The sequence below is a fragment of the Barbatula barbatula genome (genome assembly GCF_947034865.1).
Source record: "Barbatula barbatula genome assembly, chromosome: 11".
Taxonomy (NCBI): domain Eukaryota; kingdom Metazoa; phylum Chordata; class Actinopteri; order Cypriniformes; family Nemacheilidae; genus Barbatula; species Barbatula barbatula.
The window spans coordinates 19,888,138-19,913,229 of record NC_136774.1 but is presented as its reverse complement, the minus strand read 5'-3'; the positions used below and the strand labels follow the sequence as shown (position 1 = coordinate 19,913,229).

The window sequence follows — 25,092 nt, the reverse complement described above, 5'->3', positions numbered from 1 at the left end:
GCTGAGTCAGTTTCTTGTACATGACTGCCCTTGCTAAAAGTGGTATGAAATTGCACTCCTTCCAGACAGTGGCACAGACTTGTGTGCTTGTGTATATTAGGAGCTGTCCTTATATGCTTAAGCGATTTTGAGTAAAATAGAATTTAAAGATTCATTGCAATGTTACATAATGTATTGTGCCTGCAGCTTTGTGCTATATATAGATAAATGTACATTTCTTTGTTTTTATATACTTTTATTTGGGCTGTCGCAAATCGTAAATAATCGTCTCATCGTAATTTAATTTGACATAATCGCAATTATTTCAGATAACCGCAATTATTGTAAATCCTTCGAAAACAAGGGCGATCCGCAGCATTTTACATCCACCATCCTTGATCTGCACTCACTGTTTGTGTTTTTTGTGTTTATTGAGTTTTATTAAAGCCATTCCAGATTTGTTGCATCTACACAGCAAGATGACATCATCCTCATATCTCCGCTTTTCTGTTAAGACAGTCTTTTGTGTTAAGGTCACTGAATGTTACTAGTTATTTAAAGAATTTTCATATTTCTTAATGTATCTGTAGTTTCAGTGAAAAAAAACAATTGTAATGAATGATTATAATTGTCAAAGACTTTAAATGTTCGATAGCTTGAACACCTGTTATATAGCGATTATTATTTAAAACAATCAAAGTGTACGGTATATCCTCAGTTATAATATAAGCGTAGATTGAATTGCAAAATGTCTTTCTGTCTCACTTCTGTCATTTTTCACCTTTGTTGTGCATGGCAGCAGTTGTGATGTGCCTAGTTGAACAGGTAATGAGAGTAACTCTTTAACCATTTGACAGTCTTAAGGCCTCGGGCTCAGCGGCCCACTGTTTGGTCGGAGTTCATTGGTATGCAAGGACAGATATTCATGTTGTGCACAAAAGCTCCGTAACCCGGAGATGTTCGCGTACAGGTTGTATGACAAGGAATTATAAGCTTCTATTAAGATCCAATCTGCCTAAATAATAACAACAGATTTTTTCTCAATCTGTTTCACGGTAGTTTGTTAAAGCCGTGTTAGTATTCTCCTTTGCTGTGTTCAGTATGTGTGTGTATGCTGACTGGACAGTGTACATAAATCTGTACATTGAAATCTCATTGCTTCTTGTGTGTCTCATGACTTGTCATCAAACACGCAAGAACCAATAAGATTTGCAGTATTGAATAATATGACAATTTTCATTTTTGGTTGGATGGTTTATTTTTTAAAAGGGCCATGTTGTAAATATCTGTTAAGAGTGGTAGCCAGGGCATTGGTTTGGTTGCTAAGGAATTCGTAAGTAATAGCACAGCTCTCTTTAAGATTCTGTGTGATTTAATGTGTCATTCCTTTCTGTATCACAAATGACGATGAAGGATTCTGGTGCTAAAGCGTATGGGCTTGTTATTATCGTAATGACCGCTACTTAGCAAACAACCCTTGCCATTACCCGACATACCAGCCCCCATTTCTCATCCTCTCCAAAGTAACCTCCTCCCCATTCACCATACACTGAGCTCTTTCTTCATCCACCCTGAAGCTTCTGCAATCCACTCCATGTTTTCCACCCATCCCCTCAGCTGTTTGCCACCGGCTCTCAAGGGACACAGCTACACCCAGACCAAGGGATGAGAGCGAGCGAGAGCGATAAGAGAGAGAGAGAAACAGGGTGAGGGAGAGGAATAATAGAGAGAGGCGATGAGAGCAGAGCACAGCCAGGCACCGTAGCGAAATATCAGTCTGTGTGGCGGGAACTCCCTCCTTTTGTTTGTGCCGCCCATCTCAATTAAGCTTCCAGACCGAACCTCCCGTTCCTGATCGAAGCATCCCTCCATCCATCCGTCGGGGAGGCAGACAGCCGCACGAAGAGAGCGACAGAACAGCAGGGAGGGAGGAGATATAATTGAAAAAAAGCAAGGAAGAGGGAGAGTGAACGAAAAGAGGAGAGTGCACGGGAGGAGGGGATGTAGCCGGTGCGTCGTGGAGGCTGCCAGGAAAATGTGCTGAATCGAGCAGAAAACGGGACGTAACCGGTGAGCTGCATTTCCACATCTCTTCCATTTCTGTCTTTCCGTGAGGATGTGAATGACATTGAGCTAGCGTGCGCGGTGACCGCAGTGTGTCCAGCCTTTGTGCATGCATGTGTGTGTGCATGCATGCATCCATGTGTGTGTTCGATTTTCGTGCTGTTAAGAAATCCTATGCACGGAACCTACTGGTCTTTTTCATTTCCGTTTTTATCGTCTCACCTGCAGTGATTCAATGGCCCACCTTGCTTTCCATACTCAAGGCGCTGAAGCTGCTCGTGAGTGCGGCAGCGTTTGTAACTTAGATGCGTGCGAGTGAATTTGTGTGTGATTTAGATTTCCTTTAATTTAACATCACATTCAACACACAAAGAAGAAGCCATTCCGCGCACTCACTCTTCATGTGATTTTTCTCCCAATGCATCCAAAGTCAGACGGTATGTGAATGGCATCAGGCTATTGTGATATTTCATTGTGTTTTCTTCTCAGATTGAGAGATGTGTTGAGAGAGAAGCTGTGGAATCGCCTAGAAGGATTATTCTGTGACCCTAATGAAAGGAAATGTGCAGTTTTGACTGCCGACTGTGAATTGGGATGTTTATGTCGTTGTGAAGCATTCTGGCCTGCCTCTTTTTTGGCGTTCTCATATGAGGCTGGTTAAAATAGATGCCTATGCATTATTTAAGTCTGACTGACATAATTAGCGAGATGTCAACGCCTCTCGGGCCGCGATGCACCCAAACAGGAGGGTCCGCGTCGGATGGGGGACGAGCGCTCGGTATGTGCAAGTGTCAGCGGATGATCTAAAGCCACAAGGAGTCACGTTGAAGGCTCCTGCAGATTAGTTGTTTCTGACGTTCTTGGAAAAATAACAAAGGAGTATTGTGCTCCTCCTTCCTGGAACCTTGTAGTTGCGTGCCACCGGCGAGAATCTCTCTTCTTCGGTCCGTTGTCTTACCAATGTGGTTGGGTTTGACCTGGCGTCAGATGCGTGGCAGGTCCACTGGGATCTATGCCTCATTGATTCCTGTTTGGTTTGTGTGATGTGTTTCCACGACGCATGTAGTCGCTGGGTCTTTTGTCATTGATCTTTCAGACGGGGAAGGCCAATGAAGTAGCCGGGAGTGTTTCAGAACAGTGGTTTTAAGTCATTTGTGCCCAAACGCTGCTCGGTTTCCGACTATGTTGCTGTTTTTAGCTGCAGTGTCTGTGTTGGGCTGTCATATGATCCACCTGTTCCAGTATTGATTGGTGATAAATCTAAAAATGGCCACTGCAGCACGCTCGCGAATGCTCAGGATAGCCCTTATAGTTTGATGCAGTCATCATTAAAGATTATTTTGGTATTACTAGACGGTTTGATGGAATATGTTTTGTCAGGTTAAGCTGATATGAACATTTGCGCTATTTGAAATGACGGTGTGTGTCTATCTGCAATGTATTTGCTTTAAACGGTTCCACCTTCCAATTGTCAAACATCTAATGTTACTTAAAGGGTTAGTTCACCCAAAAATCCATCTTGATTTACTCACCCTCTTGTAATTTTAAAACTGTTTGACTTTCTTTTTCTGCAAAACACAAAATACGTTATTTTGAAGAATGTTTGTGACCAAACAATTGCGGTACCCATTGACTTCCTTTGGTTTTGTGTCCATGGGTACCGCCATTGTTTGGTTACCAACGATCTTTAAAATATCTTTTGTGAAAGTCAAATGTTTGGGTGAACTATCCCTTCAAGTGTTTTCTTTGTCTAGTGATTGACTGCTTGTTCAGTTCTCCTTCACTAAATACAATAAAAAAGGCATTATTCACAATATCTTTGCTTTTCTAAGCTAGAACAGTATAGTGTACATCATTATAAGCTAGTGTGAGCTAGCGTGGAAATTCATGCTGGTGTAAGCTGGTTTTGTCAGAAGGGTGATACGTGCTTCCAAGGCATGTCTGGTGGTCCAATAGTGGAGAGATTATTCTGCTAATATGGAGATAATTTTTGCTAAGATCTCAGTGCTGGTGGAGGCAGTTTTGATGGCTCATTCGGTACCCTAGCTAAATTAAAACTTAAAAAGAAAAAGCAAGCATAAGTTTAAAAGTGTCTATTATGTATAATGGTGCCGTTTTTCTTCATTGTGTAAGGGGATTCGGGTTTGCGAAGTCATAATTCACCCATAAATATATATTTTTTCATTATCTATTCACCCTTGTGTCATTCCTAACATGTATGGGACTCTCTCTTCCGTGGAGCACAAAAGAAGATATTTTGAGAAATGTAATGGAAGTCGATGGGAAGATGACCAAATTTCTGGTTGCTTTGCTGTCACTGCATGTGATGTCTGACGAATACGAGTGATGCGTCGGCAGCGCTCATTTGATTCAATGATAAATCCTGCAGTTATCCATCACCTTCTCCTTTGGTTTTACAGATGACAACTGTGAAGGGTTTTCTCTTTGGCTTACTCTGCTGCATGTATTCTGGCTATTTTAGGGATTAGGTGTGAAAAAACTCGAGCTTGTTATGTTCGCTGTTGCCGGGCAGGTTTATCGTCATGGCAATGGTTGTCATGATGTAATAGATATGGTGGACCGTCTCAGGAAAGACAGATGGCTGCAAAATGCAGAATGTAAACGATGAAGATCTCTGCCTCCCACATTTGTCATTCTTCCTTACTCATTGACTTCGTCGTTTTTGCTGTTCCGTCTTTCTCTCCCTCGTTCTCTCCGTCCATCAGCTTTCAAACATCTCAGCGTTTGACTGGCCCCCTCCTCTCCTCCGCTCATGATCTTTCATGCTTCTCTTCCTCCACTGTTTTCTCTCTCTCCTTCTCCCACGCCGGTCATTCTCTTCCGTTCATTATATGTGCTGCTGTTCTTTCCTCCTCCTTTCCACTCCTCCAGAAAGCAAGGTTAGATTTTATCAGACGTCCTCCGCAGAGAGAAGCATCTATAGATACGCTGGATGTTCAATATTGATCAACTAGTGAGTTGTTTAATGTGTCGTTATCGTGTTCATTTCAATTGTCCTGTGCTGTGACCAATTATATTTGGAAAGTTGATTTATTCCATGTAGTCTTTCAATTAAAATGAAAGGGGTTTTACAGTTTGAAACCTTTTTGCAGTAAAATATCCAATAACCACTAGGCCAGTGTTATAAAATTTGCTATTTGTAAATTGTGAGACCATTCGCCTGTCCAACACTACATTTTATATATTTTTTAAAGTTTCATATATATAAGTAGTTACAGTATATATTATATAGCATATTTTATTAACCGTTTAAAATATATGATGTATTTGTATTTGCAAACAGTTAGGTTTTGCCATTAAAACGGCGACATCTGCTGACGGACACAACGCTTCGTTGTCACAGGAACATGCCAGCTTTGCATTCCAAAGTCTACATAATGGCCTTTAAATTCCCTGTTCACTCCAAAGTCTAAATTCCGAGGGCTCTGCCCTCTGAAGGGAGTAGGGCATAGGAATGATGACTTCATTTGGAATCTTCCCTGTGACAGCTCGTGGCGGTTCAGTATGAATACGCGTACCGTTACACATGAACCCATGTTAAGACACGTACATAAAGTAACCTGCAGTTTTTGTTTTAAACAGAGATGGCAGTAGAGAGTCAAAGGTTACGGATTGCATCTTTAAAGACAATTTTATTGTGGATGAACCGAACCACCAGACAGGAAACTGCTTTGTATAAATAAATTGCTAATTGTTAAGTGTAAATTAATTTGCTTTATCAAGCATGAGGTTTAACTTGCACGCTAAAGAACTCAAATGTGGATCAGGAACCAGGCGTGCCGCTGGGCCTAGCTGATCAGACGCCTTAAAATAGACATGAAGACACGCATTAATGCCTTCAGAACCACTCTCATTTCTCCCGTCTCCTCATGTCCTCTGTCTATCCTCACGCTTTATCGCTCTCCCTCTTTTGTGGTCCAGAACAATGTTTGTCGGAGTCTTAAGTGTTTGCCAGTGCTGTGTTCTGTCCACACAATGACCATCCCAGACCTCTTTATCTACTGTCAGAGAAGCCAAGGACTGTCTTTTCACTCTCATGTCATTATATAACATCAGTCCTTCAAAAACAGTTTGCCCCCACTTACCCTAGAAGAGTCGTTATAGCATTTTACTTCCATATCTTACATCATAAATTGGTATTTTACATGCTATATTAAAGCAGTAAGTCAATGGCAATCTGTTTAGGTTAGTTATTCAAATGTTGTTTACCTGTTAAATAGAGATTGTTTTTAAGCACTATTACACATGTTGATAGCAAAAGCAATAGAAAATCTTCATGTGTAATAAAATAAAAGTAATATTTGTGTTTTTGTTGTGAAATGGTACCTTTCTGATGAATATACACCTTGCTGTTAAAAGGATATTTCACAGGGAAATCAACATTTCCCCATGTTTTACTCACCCTGAAGGCATCCTAGCTGAATCTGGTTTTCTTCTTGAAGAATAATGCAGTCGGAGTTATAATACCACGTATCATTTTACTTCCAAGCGGTAGAATGGGAGTCAATGGGTGTTGACTTTTCGAAGCTCCAAAAAGTGCATCCATCGATGAAAGAACTGCTCGACATGGCTCCGTGGTCTTAACAAAGGTCTTCCGAAGCGAATCGATGCATTTCTTTAATAGAAATATCCATATTGACAACGATATTAACAATAATGTCTAAGATCCGTTATCCCTTAGATCCAGGCGAACAAGAGGGTTGTTTTTCCAGCAAATGACGGCTACCAAAGATCCCCACCCAGAAATGAAACCAATTTATGATGATCATATCAGAGTGGTTTTTTAATGGAGCAATCATCAAATTTACAGTTTTCCCTTGTCTAAACATTTAAAATGCTAAATGTCTTTCAAGTTGCCTTTAGGTCTATTTAAAATAGCTTACATTGTTATTAAATGCATGGTTGGTTCCGACAGTTGTGACTGATGTTAAACATTTGTAGCAGGACACGTTATATCAAAGTTTTTTTTGCAAGTCTGCGTTTGATCAAATGTCTTTTGTGGTTTGATTTCATTATGAGAGATGCTAACACAAGATACGTGCCGTTCAGCCTCGCTCACAGGGTCTGCAGTTCTCACTCTTTTCTCACATCATCTCTTTCCTCACTTTCTTTCTTTTTATGTCTTCCCCTTCCTTACTGTTTCACAGGCTGAGCAGATGGCTGTCAGGGCGAGAGACACCAGGTGTTGATTGATGTGCACTATATATATATTTGCTATACTGTATATTTTTTAGAAATGGCGTTTCTAAAAGTGATTTTAGTTTTTTATTCTTTTGGCTCTTTGTTCATTAATGTTCGGTGGATTTTAGCCTATTCTTATGATGCTGAGGGTTTCATAGGGATATTTCACCCCAAAACCCTCATGTCGATCCAAACCTGAATGAATTTCTTTCATGTGGAGAACACAAGTTGAGATATTTTAAAGAACATTAGTGCCCAAACAACACTAGTCCGCAATGACATACATTTTAAATATCTTATTTTTTGTTCCAAGAAAGAAAGTCTAGTTTGCAATGACCTGAGGGTGAACAAACTTTCAATTTTGGGTGAGCTGTCCCTTCAAATAAAAAATGCCATCAAAAGTAGCCCAAAACACCCCAGATATTCATTATGTGTGGAAGAGATATTGCTTAAAGGAACAGTTCACCCGAAAATGTAAATTCTGTCGTCATTTACTCACCCTCAAGTTGTTCCAAATCTGTATACATTTATTTTAGTTGATCACAAAGAAAGATATTTGGAAAAATGACAGTTTTGGGACATCATTGTCTTCCATATTAAAGATTATTTGTGGCTCAATTCAGCTGTTTGAGTCAGCACTTGGTGAAGCAACGTGTGTCTTTGTGTGTATGTGTGTGAAAGAGGATAAAAAGCTACCGAACTCCATCTGTAGACATAATTTAAATCATTTCAGTGAATACGCTTGGCTTGGATCCCCTGGTGCCAGGCCTTTTGATTCACCTATTAAAGGATGCCACAAATCTCTCTGTGTGTTGGTTAAGCATAAGCTGAGAGCTGTGCTGTCATGCCTAAGCAGAATTTTGAGGCGTTTATGATATAAGATGCTCTAAATATATCCTTTAAGAGCTAGTTTTAGTCATTTTGGAGACTTTTTAGGGGGATCCATTAAGTCTCTTTACAAGGTCCTTTACGTTCTTGTTTCTTGAGATGTTTGTGAGGTCAGGATAAGCATCTCAAGGTGTATGTGGTCGTGTTGCAGGTAAGGGTATTATGACAGATTTGAAAATCATTGAATGTTCTGCAACGGCTTTCTCGTCCACCCACCGGGGAGAGAACGAGAGAGGTGACTTTCCACCCACATCTCGCTCTCGCTGGCGCTCAGCTGTGAGGTTTAACGCATCTTCACTAACCTTTCTTTATCTGCCTGTGGCTCACAGCACTCACATTAGGTTTGGTTCTATAATGATTTTTGTATAATGATATGTAAGATGTTTGCAAGTAGTCAAATCTTTTATTTGTCTTGTAATATTTGGATACTGAATTGTGATGATGTGGCCAAATGTCAAAACGTGGCTATTATGTTTATTTGGATAATGTTCTGGAAGTGGATAGTATCAACATCTGTCTCTTTTCTTTTTGGGACACAATTTTGCATATGAAATGTAAGTCTATAAAAAACCTGTTATGAGCCACGGATCTATCAAAAGGCAATTTCCCTTTTAATCTGACAGTTTTTCTGTTTTTACTCATTTGACATACAGTTGGTATTTGTTGTAGTAGTACAGTAGTAGTTTAATTCCAAGGGAATATGTTCAGAAACAAAGCTTTAAATGAATGATGCTGTATTGTATCTTGGTTTGTTTTGTAGAAGTAGGCTGTTTCCTCTAACCACTGGCAACACACATCATTGACATCCCAGCCAATGATTTTTGTCCCTCTGGTACATCCCAGCCAATAGGATTCCAGATGGAGACAGCTCAACCTTAGGGGATTTTGCTTCTTATTCATTTTTTCTTCTTATCCATTCTTTCATTCATTATTTAACACTGATCTATCCAGAAAGACCTGCTGACCTGTTTTTGGAGCATGCGTGATTTCATCCCATATTGGCCTTCCACTGACCTTCGTTTATTGGATTTCTTTCACAATTCTGAAATCTCATATTCAAATAAAAAAGACTGTTATTGTTGTTTGTTCAGCTATAGACTAGAAGGATAATGGTGATAATAATACAATAATTTGCACCACAATAGAAAAACAGCTTGTCACAGTTATAATTCTGTATCTATTAGTTCCTCTACGCTGTCCTTCGCTACATGTTGTCCTATACAGACTTTCTTTGCTCGCAGAGGATTTTGATATTCAGTTAAGGCTGTAAGAATTTTCAGACAAAGCCTTGTGTTGGTAAACTGACCCAGAGGGACTTAAGTGGGCAAAATAAGAGGCTCAGTGGACTCTGGGTGAAAGTAGAGAAAATGGAGGAGGGATTTGTCTATTGGCGTTTGTGCGACTGTATGGAGGCTTCTAATTGGCTGTCTGCTGACTGAGCTCCTTGTTTGTCATCATGCATGAAGGAGCCAGATGTCAGTCCCAAGAAGTCTCTGATGCTCAGAGGAGAAGATAAGGGATGGTGAAAGGGACGGCTGGGTAGTCTCTCTCTCTTTAATAGAATGCATGTGATTGCAGAATATGTCATATTTCATGTTTCAGGTACAAAATAAGGAATGTCTAATGATTATTATTTGTGTAATGATTTGTGAAATAAGCGCATGTAAAGACTGCATGAGCTGTTTTCTTTTGCATTCATTTGATATCAGGTTTGCAATATTTGGAACCCTGTTAACAGATCCTTTTGTCTTTAAAATGCAGAGAAGCATTTAAATATGTTTTTTGCAGTTTCACACAAAATGTTTGACAGCTGGTTTTTAAGTTTAAGTTTTAGGTTAAAATAGTCAAATTCATTTGATCTGAAAACGATTCAGTGGCTTAGTAAATATCACAAAAATAAACAGCTACTGTACAGTGACCTGATAAAATCTTTTAAAATTAAAAGTGTTTTTTTTTCAGTGTAAATTGTTAAAAAAATCCAACAGTTTTTTTCCTAAAAATTAAACTAAAGTATATTTAATGAAGATAATAATTATTTGTAAGTATTTCATTCACAAATAGTAGCCTATTGTTAATAGATTTTATAGCTTTGAAAATGTACAAACATTTTTGAGTGTAAGTGTTTCACCGTAAAATCATTGTTAAACTTTTTCGAGTGTATTAAAAGACAAACTGCTGTCACAGCTGTGATTAGGAGAGAGAAGAAATAAGTGAACAGTCGATTTGAGAGAGTGTTTTCATGTGAAGTTTAGTAACAGGAGATGAGCTCTTCGGCGGCGAGTCGAGTCTCAGTTATTATTTTGTCATAATCAGTGTGTATAAATATGTAGAGTTCTCCTGCAGAGCAGACGGCGCATTTATCAGCGCTTTAAGATCTTCACACCACCAGCGTTCATCCATATTCAGCAGCTCTCAGTCATAATGCACAAACAAACAAAAAGACTGATGACTGTTTGCAATGTTAATCACAGGAGTGTTTGCAGTCCTGTGATAAAGAAACAGAATAGATTAAAACACAAACTACAATAGAATAACTAAACTTAATTTACAATGAAATTTGAGCAGAAACCTTGACTCCATGTAATAAAAAACTATGAGAAACTACTTAGAAATGTAATCATACTTTGGTGTGGACGCTCATATTGTTATCATTATAAATTCATCTTTATTTTGATCATTTTTGGTGTGAACAGGCCTTTACTTTCAGCCTCAACCGTGAACATCGCCTACAAATGACCCAAGCTTACAATCTTTTAATTTTGCTGACTATGTTTAAAGAGTCAGCTGTAAAACCTCCTGTTTTTTATATTTCAAATGTTTTGGTTAAAGTGCTTAGCTGTCAAAATCATTTTGGGGTTACTATAGAAATCTCAATGTTTTACAAAAACCTTTAATGCACAGAGACACAAAAGCCTGTTCCCAGGCAGGAAGTGATTTTTCCCGTGTCTTATATGATGACGTCTCCAATCGTGACAGAATGCATTGTTTATTCAGCGTAGAGAATGCTCTATCTGTAGTCCGAATACAATTACAGTATTTACTGTAAATATAAACGCATACCCTGGATAGGTTTTCTGTTTGTTTAACTATCAGGTTTGACTGAGATGAAGAATAGAGGAATTTATCAACAAAAATCAATAGTTAGTTATTTTAAACGCTTTTTAAAGATCGACATGTTAGCTTCCAGCATTATTAATATAAATAGATTTCACTTTGGATTCATGTAGGCAGTTTAATATTAAAATATAAGAATTCAAGTGGCTGTAATCTCTGTAGGATAACTGCGAGGGATGAATGACATCAGCTTTTGTGATTATACTTTCTCTCTTCGGTGATTCTCCGGTTAGTGTGGTTTGTATATAATCTATTATGATGTGTTCCTTCACATTTTATTTCAAAACACTTACACGATTGTTCCTCCCCCGTCCTCCTTAATATAACACTGCATTTTAATCCTTCTCATAGCTTATGATGTTGTGATACTGCCAGTTGTTTAAATCAGAAAGTAATGCCGGTCCATGCTCGATGACATCAGCGCACATTTTATTCCTCCTGTTTTTGTCTGCTTCTCAGAGCTTTACTCTCCGTTACGTAAGCATTGATCCACAGATGGCACATCTGACCAACGCTCTGTTCGTCTGTTTACATGACCTGGACCACTGGAAAACTTTGTGAATGACTCCACATGTCTTTTATGACACAACAATTTCAAGACAGTTTACAAATTATTTGTAATACATAAGTAGACCCCCTTTTTAGATCTCGGCACAATATTCTACATGATAGACCTCTCGACTTTACTTGCTTCCTAGTCGATTCAGGGCAAAGGTCTCGCCATCGTATGCGTTGATGGTTTTGACTCGCAAAAATATAAACGTCCTCAGTCAGTTGTGTTAAATAGATGTATCGTAGACATATTTTAAACCCAGTGGTTGTTATCCTAGTGGCTCTGTTGTTGTTTCATGAAGGATGTCTTTTCAAAAGCTTTTTACGTGACTTCCTTCTCCCTTTTCATTTGGAAGAACTCCCAAATAAAAAAAGGAGAATATTTTTTTCCATCTTGCGAGCGATTTTGTGCAAATGTGCAGTTTACAATTGCGAGACACCATCTGTTTATCTGCATCAAACCATATGGGGGTCATAATGTTTTTCTTATATGCCCTTATGAATATTAATCAAAAAGACTGCACATTTCATGCAGCATTAGATACAGACCTAAATCTGCAATCCATCTCTATATTGCCATATCTGTTTAAACCGTTAAATTGCAGAATACATACTGTACTCGCCTTAAGGTGGGTTGAAGTCAAATGATGTCAATCCTGCAAAATCATGCCCTGACATACCTTAACCATAACATACATACCATAACAAAATAGGTTACAGATTTCTGCTTTAATCTGGAAAGTTTAAAACAAAGTTTTATTGTTTTTCGTACTTGAATTATACTCGTAATAATGAAAACATAGACTTTAAATGCTACAAAGGAATTGTGTCAGAGTATAAAAGGATGACTCTAAAGCTAACAGGCATGGTATAAAAAGCCTAAAAGCCACAAAACTACATAAGGGTTTTATTCTTTTATGTGAGTGATGTCATCCTGTCATGCAGTTCTCTTTTTCATTTTCATGTGGTCCAATCAGCTTCAATTTCACAAGCATGAGGCATTTGTCAAGCATCGTGATTGGATTTGGCAGACACATGTGTTTGATAAATACATCAGACAAGCTGCTCAGAGTTATTGCGGTATCAGGATTCAGCATGTGGTCAGAATTAGACCGAAGAGAACGAAGACATTGACATCATAACAATGACAAGTGTTTTGACAGATACATTTTTTTATTGCGCTGGCAAACCAAGAGATTCTGGTTAAAGTGTTGTTTTAAACCCTTAAAGGGACAGTTCACCCAAATATACAAATTCTGTTATTTTCTCACCCTCAAGTTGTTCCAAATCTGTATATATTTCTTTGTTCTGACGAACACAGAGAAAGATATTTGGAAGAATGTTGTAACCAAGTAGTTTTTGGCCAACTTTGACTACCAGAGTAGGAAAAATGACAATGGTGGTCAAAAGTGCACCAGAACTGTTTGCTTTCAAAATGTCTTCTTTTGTTTCCAGCAGAACAAATAAATTCATAAAGCATTTTCTTCCTTCTTCTTTCATGGGGGGAGATAACATGAGAGGAAATAAATGATGTAAATTACAATTTTTATTTGCGTGAACTGTCCCTTTAAATGCGGTTTCAGTAATAGATAATTTTTCCGCTTTGAAACAATGTGTTTTGTTTAAAGAACTATATAAGGATGACTTGACTTTTGCTGATTACCAAAAGCACTGTTTCGTTTACTTCGTAATATGCAATTTAGTTTAAGTTTTAATTTGAAAAGGTTTCGATTTTGTTACAGATGTTAAGAGTTGATGATTCATATTTCTGTGGCATTTAGATCACGAGGATTTCATGCAGTTGAATGATGAGATTCATTTTTAAAGCACACGTGCTCTGAAAGCCTGAATTTTACGCCGAGGTGGTCATTTTAATAGTTTGTGTGCTTGAATACTTCATTATTTATGATGCATGGTTGTATCTGCTCTCTGGCCCCATTTCAAACAGGAGAAAATGCTTTGAATCGCCCAAATGCATGTTTTAACCGTCGGACATTGTTGGAGTGATAGCCGATGCTGTTACACATCTGTTCGATGACAAATCCACTCCCCGCACACAAACACATGCAGTTTTGGTGATGCACCGCTGGGCTGTAATGGAAAACCATTAGTCGTACAAACCCATAGCTGCTGTCTGTCCATGTCATGGTCTTCCATTAACCCACTTTATTTACATGAAAACACACACACAGCAAAGCCAGACCAGCGAGTTTGTTCCTGTGTCAGGCACATAAACGGAACAGGACTGCTGTGAATTGAGGCCTAATGTACAGTATGTGTATCGAGGTTTGATTTTTTTACACTGTCAGAACATCATGAACCCCTTGGTAAGCGCCTGGCTGTTGTATGACTGAGCTAGAGCAGACGTCAGGGTGAAAGTCCTCAGATAAGACAAGGCTTCTGGGCTGGTCTTGGCTCTGATAAAGAGAGAGAGAGAGAGAAGCAGAGATTCTCTGTCTTGTGGTATTTGAGAAATTTTTTCACAACCTCTCAAGTATTGCAACATCAGCAAGTCCAAAGATAGACGAGGAGGTCTGCTAGGATGTATGGTTTCATTTACGTTTTACCCCGATCTCAAGTTTACGTGTTTGTACAGGATTCAGTCAGAGTGTTTTATTTTAAACAAAACAAAACGTTCTTTACAGGATCAAGGTGCTACGTGAGACAACACAAGATACACTGTACATTATAAATGATCTTAAAGAGACGAGAAGAATAGAATAAGAACTAAAACCGAAGTATGTGTAACCTCTTAAATAATAAAGGTGCTTAAAAGGTTCTTCACAAAAATGCCAGAGAAGAACCATTTTTTGTTCTCTTTTTGGTTATCTCATCAACTGTTCATATACGCTTAAATGATTTTAGCTGGTCTCAGGTCTGTCTGCTGGTTTTCAGGCTTTTGGTCACTTTTGAAAACCAGCATGAACACCAGTATGACCGAAGGAATACAGTTAAGACCAGCCAAGTTATATTTTATTGGATTAAGGATAGTTCTTGGATAACTGTTAGCTTTAGTTAGTGATAAAGGGATGGTTCACCCCAAAATGTTTTTTTATCATTTACTCACTCTCATGTCAATCCAAACCCGTATGACTGTCTTTCATCCGCAGAACACAAAAGAACATATTCTGAAGAACGTTGGTAAGCAAACAACTTTGGCCCCTATTGACTTCCATTGTATGCACAAAACCGCAGAGACGTTTCTCAAAGTATGTTTTGTGTTTCACAGAGCAAAGAGTCATTTTCAATTGATTTGAGAATAAATGATGACTGTATTTTTTTATGGGGTAAACTGTATCTTTAAACATTTTTGATCCTCTCCCAAAGAACAGCCACTTAAACTAGCTGTCAATCACTTAACCCGCCGTGCTTCTAAAATACCTGCAAGATTTTCTTTTCTGTCTTTCTCTGCTGCATGTTTAATAATAGCATACATTCCCCACATAGATACCAAAGAATCAGGCCAATACTGTCGAAAGAGTCAGCGGCACCCTCTTGTGACAGTTGCATGTCATTACAAGCATCTACAAGTGAGGGCATCAACCTGCAGGGGTCCTCGTGAGGACATTAAAAAGAGAAGAGAGAGAGAAGAGATTATACACTGCAACTGGGAACAACCCCAAAATCCCTTTAACAACCAGCAGGGCTTGGCAGAGCATGTAGTGTGTTTCGAATGTGAATGCAGATAGTGTGTGTGCTGGTTTGCTGCTGAGCGGGAGCGAGTCAGTGGGGACCAGAGACACAGGCTGAGCTCCAGCAGGGAGGATGGATGAGAGACGGTGAAGTGGATCCAGGCACCACCATCCCGTATAGGGATGCTACTAACACTGCTGTTTTATCTGCGAGTGAAAGGTACCATTGTTCATCGAACATAGAATGTAGAGAGATCGGAAGAAGGAAAGATAGATGGATGGAAAGGGAAATTAGACGAGTATAGGGAAATTTAAAAAAGTATCACGCTGTTATTTATTTAACAATGCATGATTGTATGGTCTCGTGGTTTTGTAATATAATGGATCATTTCTGGATTTTGTTCCTTGGTATTTTGGGAAGTTGCAGTGCCGTTGTGATGCCACCTTAAAAAGGTCCACCTAAAGAGATAAAAAATTGAAAAATGTGTTTGCTTTAACCTCAAAGATTATAGCTGTGTTTATAAACATGGCTTTTGATTTCTAGGAGGTCCATGCTCGCTGCTTCAGGTGGTCCGGCTTTTTTAGAAACATAATGAGTTTGATCAGCTAAAAACCAGAACAGAAAACACAAGCTTTCAGATTTGGTACGTTTTCCATGTAGGTTATTTTTGGGCATGCTCTCAACACCGAACACAAACAGTTTGGTTTTTCGTTTCACTTCATTTTTCTCTCATTGTTTATTTTTGTAAGTGTCCTCATTGCAGATGTAGTTTTTAAATTAGCTCACGTTTTGCTCTCGCTTACGTAACCGGATTTAACCAGGACAGTTTGTGCGTGACTGGAATATCACATCTTTGTAATATCAGGTTGAAAGAATAGATTTAACGTATTGAACATATTGCTTTTCTCCATTTATTGGGACATCAGTAGGTGTTTACAATTGTCAGTTTGAGTTTATCTCAAAGTCTTTATTGACTGAGAACTCTATTGATGTTTGGCTCGTTTTATAATGCGCTTCCCCATTTGCATCCTGCGGAGGGTTCAACAATTCCTTTGGATTAAATTGTCTATTTATGGATTTGGTGTCTATTTTAAGTGCACAGCTCAATAATAGTTCTTTAGGGCTCTGAGCGCTGTCCAGTCTTGCTGTACCGGTGCAAAATGGTGCTGAACATTTGTTAGTGCGTGTATAGTGAAATGTCCTCAATCGTATAGGTTAAGTCTGGCTTGATACCTGAAAAGTGATCCATGCGCCATCCTCATGGTGCTGTTGTTTCAACATTTTCTAAAAATGTGAGCGGTAGGTGCTGCCACAATACTCAGGTGGTTGCCATGTTACTTCTATATGGATGCTAATGGATCAGGATGTCTCTTTAAGTATTGCTATGGACTTGGTAGGGTGGTCTAGGTGGTTGCTAAGCCATTACTAGGTCTGTGTTCGATGATAGTAAATTGTGTTTAAAACAGCATTCCGTGAGTTTTGCCTCTGCGTTGCCATTTTTGTAATTTAGTACAGTGTATGACATTTAGTGGCATCTAGGGGTGAGGTTGCGGATTGTAACCAACGGCTCCCTCCACCCCTCCCTTTCGAAGCACTATGGTGGCGGACACAGCACTAAGATGTCGTCACGTTTTCGCTTCTTTGTATAGATAACGTATTTACGAAATGCGTTCTGTAGATCAGTTTGTCCATTTAGGGCTACTATAGAAACAACTTGAACAGATTCCATTCAAGTTTGTAGATAGAAATACTTCATTCTAATGTAATAAAAACATAACGCTTTATTATGTAAGGTCACATTGGACCTTTAACACATTTACAGATTGGACCTTTAAAGAAACGCCAATGTAACTTAATGAAGAGAGGAGTGACGTGTGCTCTCTTCAGTTCATTGAAGACCACTCTTGCCACTGCATTCTGGATCATCTATAGAGGTTTGGTTGTGCAAGCTGGAAGTCCAGCCAGTAGCGCATTGCAATAGTCCAGGACAAGAGCCTGGACTAGGACTTGTGTAGCATGACATCATTTTTACAGTGCATGTTATGTAATACTACTAGGCTACTACACAGTCTCCTTTCTAACCAAAGGCGCCTCCCCGTTTCTAGCGTCGTTCCTTTTTACGATGACTGAGGCACTCGGGAGCACTGTGACAGTCTAAACCTTTAAAGCTCCGAAACATTTTCATTTAAAAAAACATCCCGAGGAGGAGAATATCATTGGTGATGATGAGTATTTGTTTACTCCGGAACAGAAGAGAATACGAGAGAAGAGTTACAAGTCAATGAAGGAGATGATGGAAATGAAAGAGATACCCGCGAGTGCCCCGCTGAAGAGTTCAGCACCCGCTTCATTTCAGATGGATCAGATGAGCCTAAAGCCAAGACTGCCGCTCTGATGTCAGTGTCTCAAGTTTATTCTACTTTTTGGGGTTTTCCATCAACGCAGAAGTTTAAAAGGCGTTCAGTGACTCCCGAGAATCATTTCCCCATAAGGTGAAATATAAGGAGGGATGTTATGATGCAGTGTTGCTTGATCTACTGTAACTTCATTTCTGACGGCTAAAGACTGTGTGGCCTGAATATGTCAGACTGCAGCTGAGACACAAAACCATGTACAGAATAACATAATGTGTCAGAAAAGATCAAAGGATGACAGTGGAAAGGAGATACAGTATATGAAGGTCTGTGTGTTCTTGCGCCTTGAGGCTTTGCAGAAACATTTAAATAGCTTGAAAAACCTGTGATTCATTCTCATTCAGTCTGTGACCGCTGTAGAGTCGGTATATGATTCAGTACACGTTACCATCAGCCTGAGGCTTAAAGACTCCATTAAAGGGTTTTATGAGGTCAGGTCTCTTTCCTGTGTTGACTTATTTCCTTTTGAAACAGGAAGTATGAGCAGGACAGTTTTGTAAATAGCCAATGGCGTTTGGTTTATTCTACAGTCTTTCAGCAACGAATGAGGCAGGTGCTATTTATAACTTAGGAGTAGACATTCTTGTCATTTATAGGCTTCTCATATAAATAGTACGTTTCACACTGTACATCGATGTTAAATATTGTTTACAAAAGATTAAGATTTTACATTCATGCAATGTTTCATCTTAATGGTTTTTCATTGGCTCTCAATATTTATTTTTGTAGTTACAATAATCGTTCTTGGTACGAACGGGCCTTCTGAAAGTCAAATGAGCTGCTCTGTTTTATGTTTATGTAAATATGTTATGTAGGTGTTGGTTGTCACAGTGTTCTTTAAGGTTTGACTCATTGAGTGTCAACATTGAGGCCGTGTATGAGTGTGTGTGTTTGAACCCACACGTTCCATGCGAATTGTACAGATAGTCCCCTCCCACGCAACAGCGCATCGGAGGAATTACATCACTGGGAGTGAGGTAGCAGTCAAGGAAGAAGCTTATGTGTTTGTGTGTTAGGGATAAATAGGGAGTCTTGTGCCGCCTGCTAAATCCCAAAGTAATACAATTTTGTCTAATCTTTAGGATTATGGCAAAGCTGTTAAATCAACTTTCTGTTTAATAAGAAACTTCATAATGTGACCGACAATAATGTTGGTTGTCTTGCCTTGCAAGCTTCTCCCTATCAATTAACAAAGAGTATTTATGTCTGCTGCTGAAATGAGCATCTCCAGCCGGCTGTCAAGTTTCTCGAAGGATGATGTCCTCCACAAATATAAAAAAATTTTTTGAAGTGGCTTATTTGATCCATTATAAAAAATCTCCATTATGATGATTATAATGTTAGATATAAGGTTTTATTCAGCAAAAATGGTGTGTCACATGACCATTTTATTTATATAATCATATTTATTTATGCATTTGGTAGATGCTTTTATCCATAGTAACTTTAAAATAAGATTAGGTTAAGATATACATTTTCTCAGCATTTTTTGCCATTCAATTGTTTTTATTATTGATCACATAGTTTTAGTACTCTTTCTTTAAGTTTGATTCTTATCTACGTTGATGTCTACACTTAAAAAATCATATAAAAATCAGTAATATTCGGCAGCTGAGGCGCCAGGAAAACCATGAAATAACATATTTTGTAAAGGAAAATTAAGTTTTTATGTTATTTTACACCCAGCTAATAAATTTGCATTCCCCCTTGTAATTCAAAGGAATAGTTCTTTCAAAATTTCATCATTTACTTTCCCTATCGTCATTTTAAACCTGTGTGATTTTCTTCTGCAAAACCCAAAAGGAGATATTTTGAAAAATGTTGGTAACCAAAAACCGTTGGTTCCCATTGACTTCTATTGTATGGACACAAAACCAATGCAAAGACCGACAGCTTTTTGTTGCCAACATTTTCCAAAATATCTTCTTTTGTTTTCTGCAGAAGAACGAAAGTCATACAGGTTAAATTTTATAACCGCGTTTCATACATACATTTTTAAAGGAACAAGGAAAGTCCTGTTTTTCATGATATGCCTGCTTAAATTATTGTAGTTATGTGCACGAAAAGTCAAGAAAAGGTCATCTGAGGTCATGATCTTTGGTTCAGGAAACACTCTTAAGTGGTGGGTGTAACTGTTTTCACATGTTCCTAATGACCGAATCTTTGTTAGTGATTTATATTGTGATTCTTGCTATATGCGAGAACGGCACATTTACACAGAGATGCTCTATGAACAACCTATTCTTAAAGTGATAGTTCACCCAAAAAGAAAAATGCTTTCATCATTTGCTAATGTCATTCCAAACTCCCGTGAACAAAACAAATGAAGATATTTTGAAGTATGTTGCTTCAACATTTGTCCCCATTGACTTCCAATATATGGACGAAAAACAACGAAACATTTCTTAAAATATCTGCTTTTGTGTTCCACGTAAGACAGAGTTTTCAGGTTTTAAACAACATACGTGTGAATAAATGATGATTGTTATTTGTGGGTTAACTATCCCTTTAAGTCTCTCTTCTGAAGTCTTTAATCCAAAGTGTCAAAGAACAGAAAAGTTGATGTTTTGGGGCCAGAATTCAAGGATGCCTTATACAGTAAAGACAGAAATGTTTGGTTCCTGCTGCGTTCCAGCCTTGAGCTTCTGTCCTGGCCGTCAGTTTAGCTCAAATCCCACTGCCTCCTTTGATCCCACACACCCTCAGCACAGCAAAGGAAAGCCCCTTTATCATTTTCCTGCCAGCCCAGCCAACAATGTGTGGAAGTGAGTCAAGCCCATTTTAACTGGACGCTCTCTCCTCGCGGCTGGCCTTTAATCGCTCATTAGACAAAGACCCTTAAAGAGGAGTGTTGAGCCCGAGTTTTAGCTTTCTGGGGTCAGTTTGTGCCTCCATGGCGGGCTTCTCCGCATCTTTCCAGAACACGATAACTCTTGTGCCGTTGTGTTCGCTCGGCGTGCTTCCTCTGACTGGGGGTGGAGGAAGAATGTGGACAGATGCAACGCTGGTGTGCTGTCAGACTGTGGCCGGAGGTATGGAGAGCGAGGATTGATGTTAATGTTGACTGTTGTCTGTGATTATTCAGTGAAGTTTATTATTGTTTTTGTTCTACGGTTGTAAGGGAGAATAGGACAGGTGTGTTTCCCCCCTCTGGTTGTATTGCTAATGGTTTAATCCAATGCAAATTGGTTAACTGATATTGTCATAGTGTGTCATGTTGTTGGTATGTTTAAGGTTTTACTCACCCTAATGTCATTAAGGAACACACAAGATAATACTTTAAAGAATGTCGGTAACCAAACAACACTGATTCCCAATGACTTTCATTTAAGATTGAAGTACCACCCTAGTTGGAATGGTGAAGATAACAAAAGTTAACCAGATTTGTATGCAGTGTAAATACAGTTCTTTTATACAGCATTGTTTAAATGAGAATGTACATTGAGCCTTAATATCTAGTTGAAGTATAAACGTTCTCAGATTCTTTCATAGCTAGCAGGAGATATTTCAGTGAAACACAGTGTAGACTCTCCGGCTCCAAAGCCATTGTTCAATTTAAGGTCAGAGATCTGGATCGCAGCCAGGATAACTTCAGTCTTGCTGGAGCTACATCAATTCTTTTTAACTTAGCCGACCATTAATGGCACATTTGTCTCGTATTTCATCAAGTAAAACGAGCTGGTTGGAAAGCCTTCTGATGCATTACTGTCATTAGTGCTATAGGTGCTCAAAGTATTTTTTATGTTTCGCAGGCTGGTATGGTTGTATGTTCCTGTTGCTCATTTAGAGCGTTGGCGTGGCCATTTCCAAATTATATTTTGTTTTTCAAGATTTACTATTTATAGGTGTGTTTTGGTAAAATGATCATATTTGTTTCATTCTGTGAACTACTTACAGTATGTCTACTACTCTGGTTTCTATTTGCATTTATTCGCAGAACATGAAAACTGTTATAAATGAGTTCATATTGACTTTTAAGCAACGCAACAGTAATATTTCTACATGTATTTAGAAAAAGGTTTTATCACAGCTTTCATGTGTTTTGTCATGCTGTCGGTCTTTCACATTGCTGTTGGATGACTTTGTCCCTCCTGAGGTTTGATTTTGTCGTAAATTCAAAAGACACTGGAGTGGAATGACCACGATACAGCTAGAAATACAGATTACGTGAAAATTTGGAACGCTCTCTTAAGTTTTTCTTAAATGCACTGTACTGTAAGTCACTTTTGACGAAAGCGTTCGCCAAATGCGTACATTTAAATGCTTTCATGATTCCAGCTCTTCTTAACAGTATGAAATGTGTGTGTGTACAGTATGTGTGGTCACGATGGTGATAACGGCAAACTTGTGATGACTCGTGTCATGTGATCACTGCCGTGTTCATTCAGAGTGAAAAATGCCTCTATTGCTGTCCTGTGTGTACCCTCAGCTGGCTAGATGTCCTCCATCCACTAGAGCAAGGGCAGATTTATAATGACGGGTGGAAGATCTTGAGCGTGCACTCACTGGATGAACAGTTGGTGTTGCCAGTAAAGTGCACTTAATGAGAACATGAGACCGATTAAGGACGGCACGGACTGAGAATGCATATTCACGCTGTTGAGTGCGAAAGAGCACCGTAGTTGTCTTCATTACCATATTGTCTGAATCGTTGAGTGCTGAAGGAAATGACGAATGTGTCCATAATAATTTAACCAACATTGAAAGGCATTTTACGTCTGGAAAGTGAAAAGTTTGGAATTAATGTAGAGCATGACTATAAATTGACTTTAAAGGAGCAATGTGGAGAGGTAAGCAGCATCTAGGGGTGAGGTCGCGAATTGCAACCAACGTCTTACCCCAACACTCCTTTTCGTAGCACTATGGCGGCTCTCACAGGGCTAAGATGTCGTCACGTTTTCCCTTCTTTGCTGAATGACATAAGCTATTTATGAAATGCGCTCTGTAGAGCGGTTTGTCCTTTTAGGGCTACTGTAGAAACAACATGGCGTATCCCATGTAAGGGGATAGAAAAAGCTAAGTCTATAAGGTAATAAAAACATAACGCTTCATTATGTAATGTCTGAACACCTCTGAACACGTAGTTATGTATATTATATTGCAATTCTGTCAGTAGATCCTCCAAAAAATTACACACTGGACCTTTAATCACTGGGATTTTTTTGGACCACAACTGTTGGTCTTGGACACTGTTGGACATTTGGCCTGTTCACCTGGCTCCATCTGCGTGGTGGATCTGTATTCAGGATGAACACATTGCCTACCGATGTCCCGCAGGTTTCAGCAAGACAGTTTACCAGCTTTCATTTGAAGGGTCTTTCCATTTAAGGTGTACTAGTTTTTGTGTTCCCTGGGATTTGAATCCATGATGTTGGCCTTGTTAGTGCCATGCTATTCCAGCCGAGCTCACGCCGTATGTGTAGCTTAAATGATCGTGTGATGTGACGTCCCACAGCACGAGTTGTTCTTGGACATTAAGGACTCTCTCCTGCTCTATGTAGTCACACGTTGGAAAAACAGACAAAAAAAGTGCAGGGTAACTATGGCAACAGCACGGTGTGATTTCTCTAGGTCTCTCTGTAGGGGTGAAGTTAATAAGATTAGAGATAGATCTCAGCGATGACAGTGCTAGCGACCAGCGCTTCGTCTTTTTAATGAGCGCCACTGTTTCTCAGACGCACACATGGATCAATGGATCAGGCACATGTGTTGGGTAACTGTGTGACATTAACGTCATCTGTTGTTCATCACATCATTGTTCATGGCAATGAAAGAACCGACAAAAACAACAAACAGATCAGCTAGTGAGAAAAGAGTTTAGATTTGTATTAGTCTGTAATGAATATGCTGTTTAGACAGATTTAGAATCAGTCCCTGGAAGAGGAAAGCTGTTTATTTTCTAATTTGTCATAAAACTTCCTGTCCAGAAGCAGGTTTGCAGAACTTAGTCTATTAATAGTTTCAGGGTTTTTTCCCAACGGAACAATTCTGACCTTCTACAAAGGTTGCTCTTTCATTGCTCAGATTTGACGAAGTTCTCAGTTGTGTTTCATTTAAGTGTCTGAAGTTTCCTGAAATTAAAACTAATGAAAGACTTGTTCAATTCTATTAAAAGCATGGAGCTGTGAAATTAAGTTAGGTCAGATTATGTGTATTTAGGGCAGTTTGATGAGAAATGTTGGTTCATATTGAATCCTTCAATAATGTTGACTTTAGTTTGCCGGTTTGATGAAATCTCTTCTGAAACTCGCAAAATAGAGACTGTCTCTGTATTTCTTCTAAGAAATCTCACAGATCTCACACAGGAGACCGAAGCAAGTTTCTGTTTTAATTAGATTATTACAAATATTTGTGATTTTTCTTTCTTATAAATTGGCTTATTTAGTTTTTTTAAAGCCTTCAGGCTACATGAAAGAACAGCCTGTAAAAAGACAGAACAGAAGTCACTTTGCAGTGATGGATTTATAAGATTATTTGATGTTGTCTGTGTTACGTGAAAGCTTTGCAAGATAAAACACTTTCAGATTGAGATGACATGAAGGCATGAGACAAAAGCCTTACAGCTTTTTAAATATATATATTTAATTTGGTGGATGCTTTTTATCTGCAGTTGCTAGCAACATGCATTACTAGTTTCTAATTTTACAAATAGTGCTTTAGATTGTATTTTTCTTATTCTTTTGGATGTTACATTGATCTTGTATATTGTTGATATAAAGCTTTTTAATTAAACAATAAAAATACGGTTTTACATCACCGCTGGTTTATATGCAAATAAACTGTTCCTCCACCACTTGTTCATAATGTCACTGTTGCATTTGTTCCACAACATTTGGCAGGCCGGTTTGTGTTTTGATGTTGATGGATGGATGGATGTTCGTTCTCATCTGTGTGTGTGATCACACGCACGCCTGAAGCTGTCTTCCACCAGAGCTGCGGGCATCTGGCACGCATGGCATGGGAGAGAGTGTGTGTCGCCATGGCAACGGTGGAAAATTGAATTGGTGCCTTGCCGCACCCTCTACCAGACTGATTTGTTTCAATTCACTCGGTCCCAAACTGTCAAGCAGTGTTGAGGTACACTATATGGACGCAAGTATTTGGACACTCCCTTCTAGTAAACAACCATATATGTCCTTATAGTGTTTTTTTACATAGTCACGTCAATGCATCATTGTCACTCAAAATTACTAACTTTTGTGTGACTGTACCTGAGCCAATATTTCAGTCTTTGATTCCGACATGT

The 25,092-nt window shown here is 38.8% G+C and overlaps 1 protein-coding gene across 4 annotated transcripts in view; it reads left to right on the top strand.

Moving 5' to 3' along the window:
* The window catches only part of prkcz (protein kinase C, zeta), a 69,434-nt gene that overhangs the window by 9,798 nt on the left and 34,544 nt on the right, over positions 1-25,092 (top strand). The window contains exon 1 of one of the 4 annotated variants that reach the window (XM_079468021.1): positions 1,647-2,049. The exons of 2 other annotated variants lie outside the window; for them this stretch is intronic. Coding sequence is in view for 1 of the 2 variants with exons in the window: in XM_079468020.1 (XP_079324146.1) it covers positions 15,615-15,651 (37 nt within the window). In the remaining variant the exon portion in view is untranslated. Of the gene's footprint in view, positions 1-1,646; positions 2,050-15,460; positions 15,652-25,092 lie in introns of those variants that run through there. One more of the 4 variants, XM_079468020.1, reaches the window with a different exon arrangement.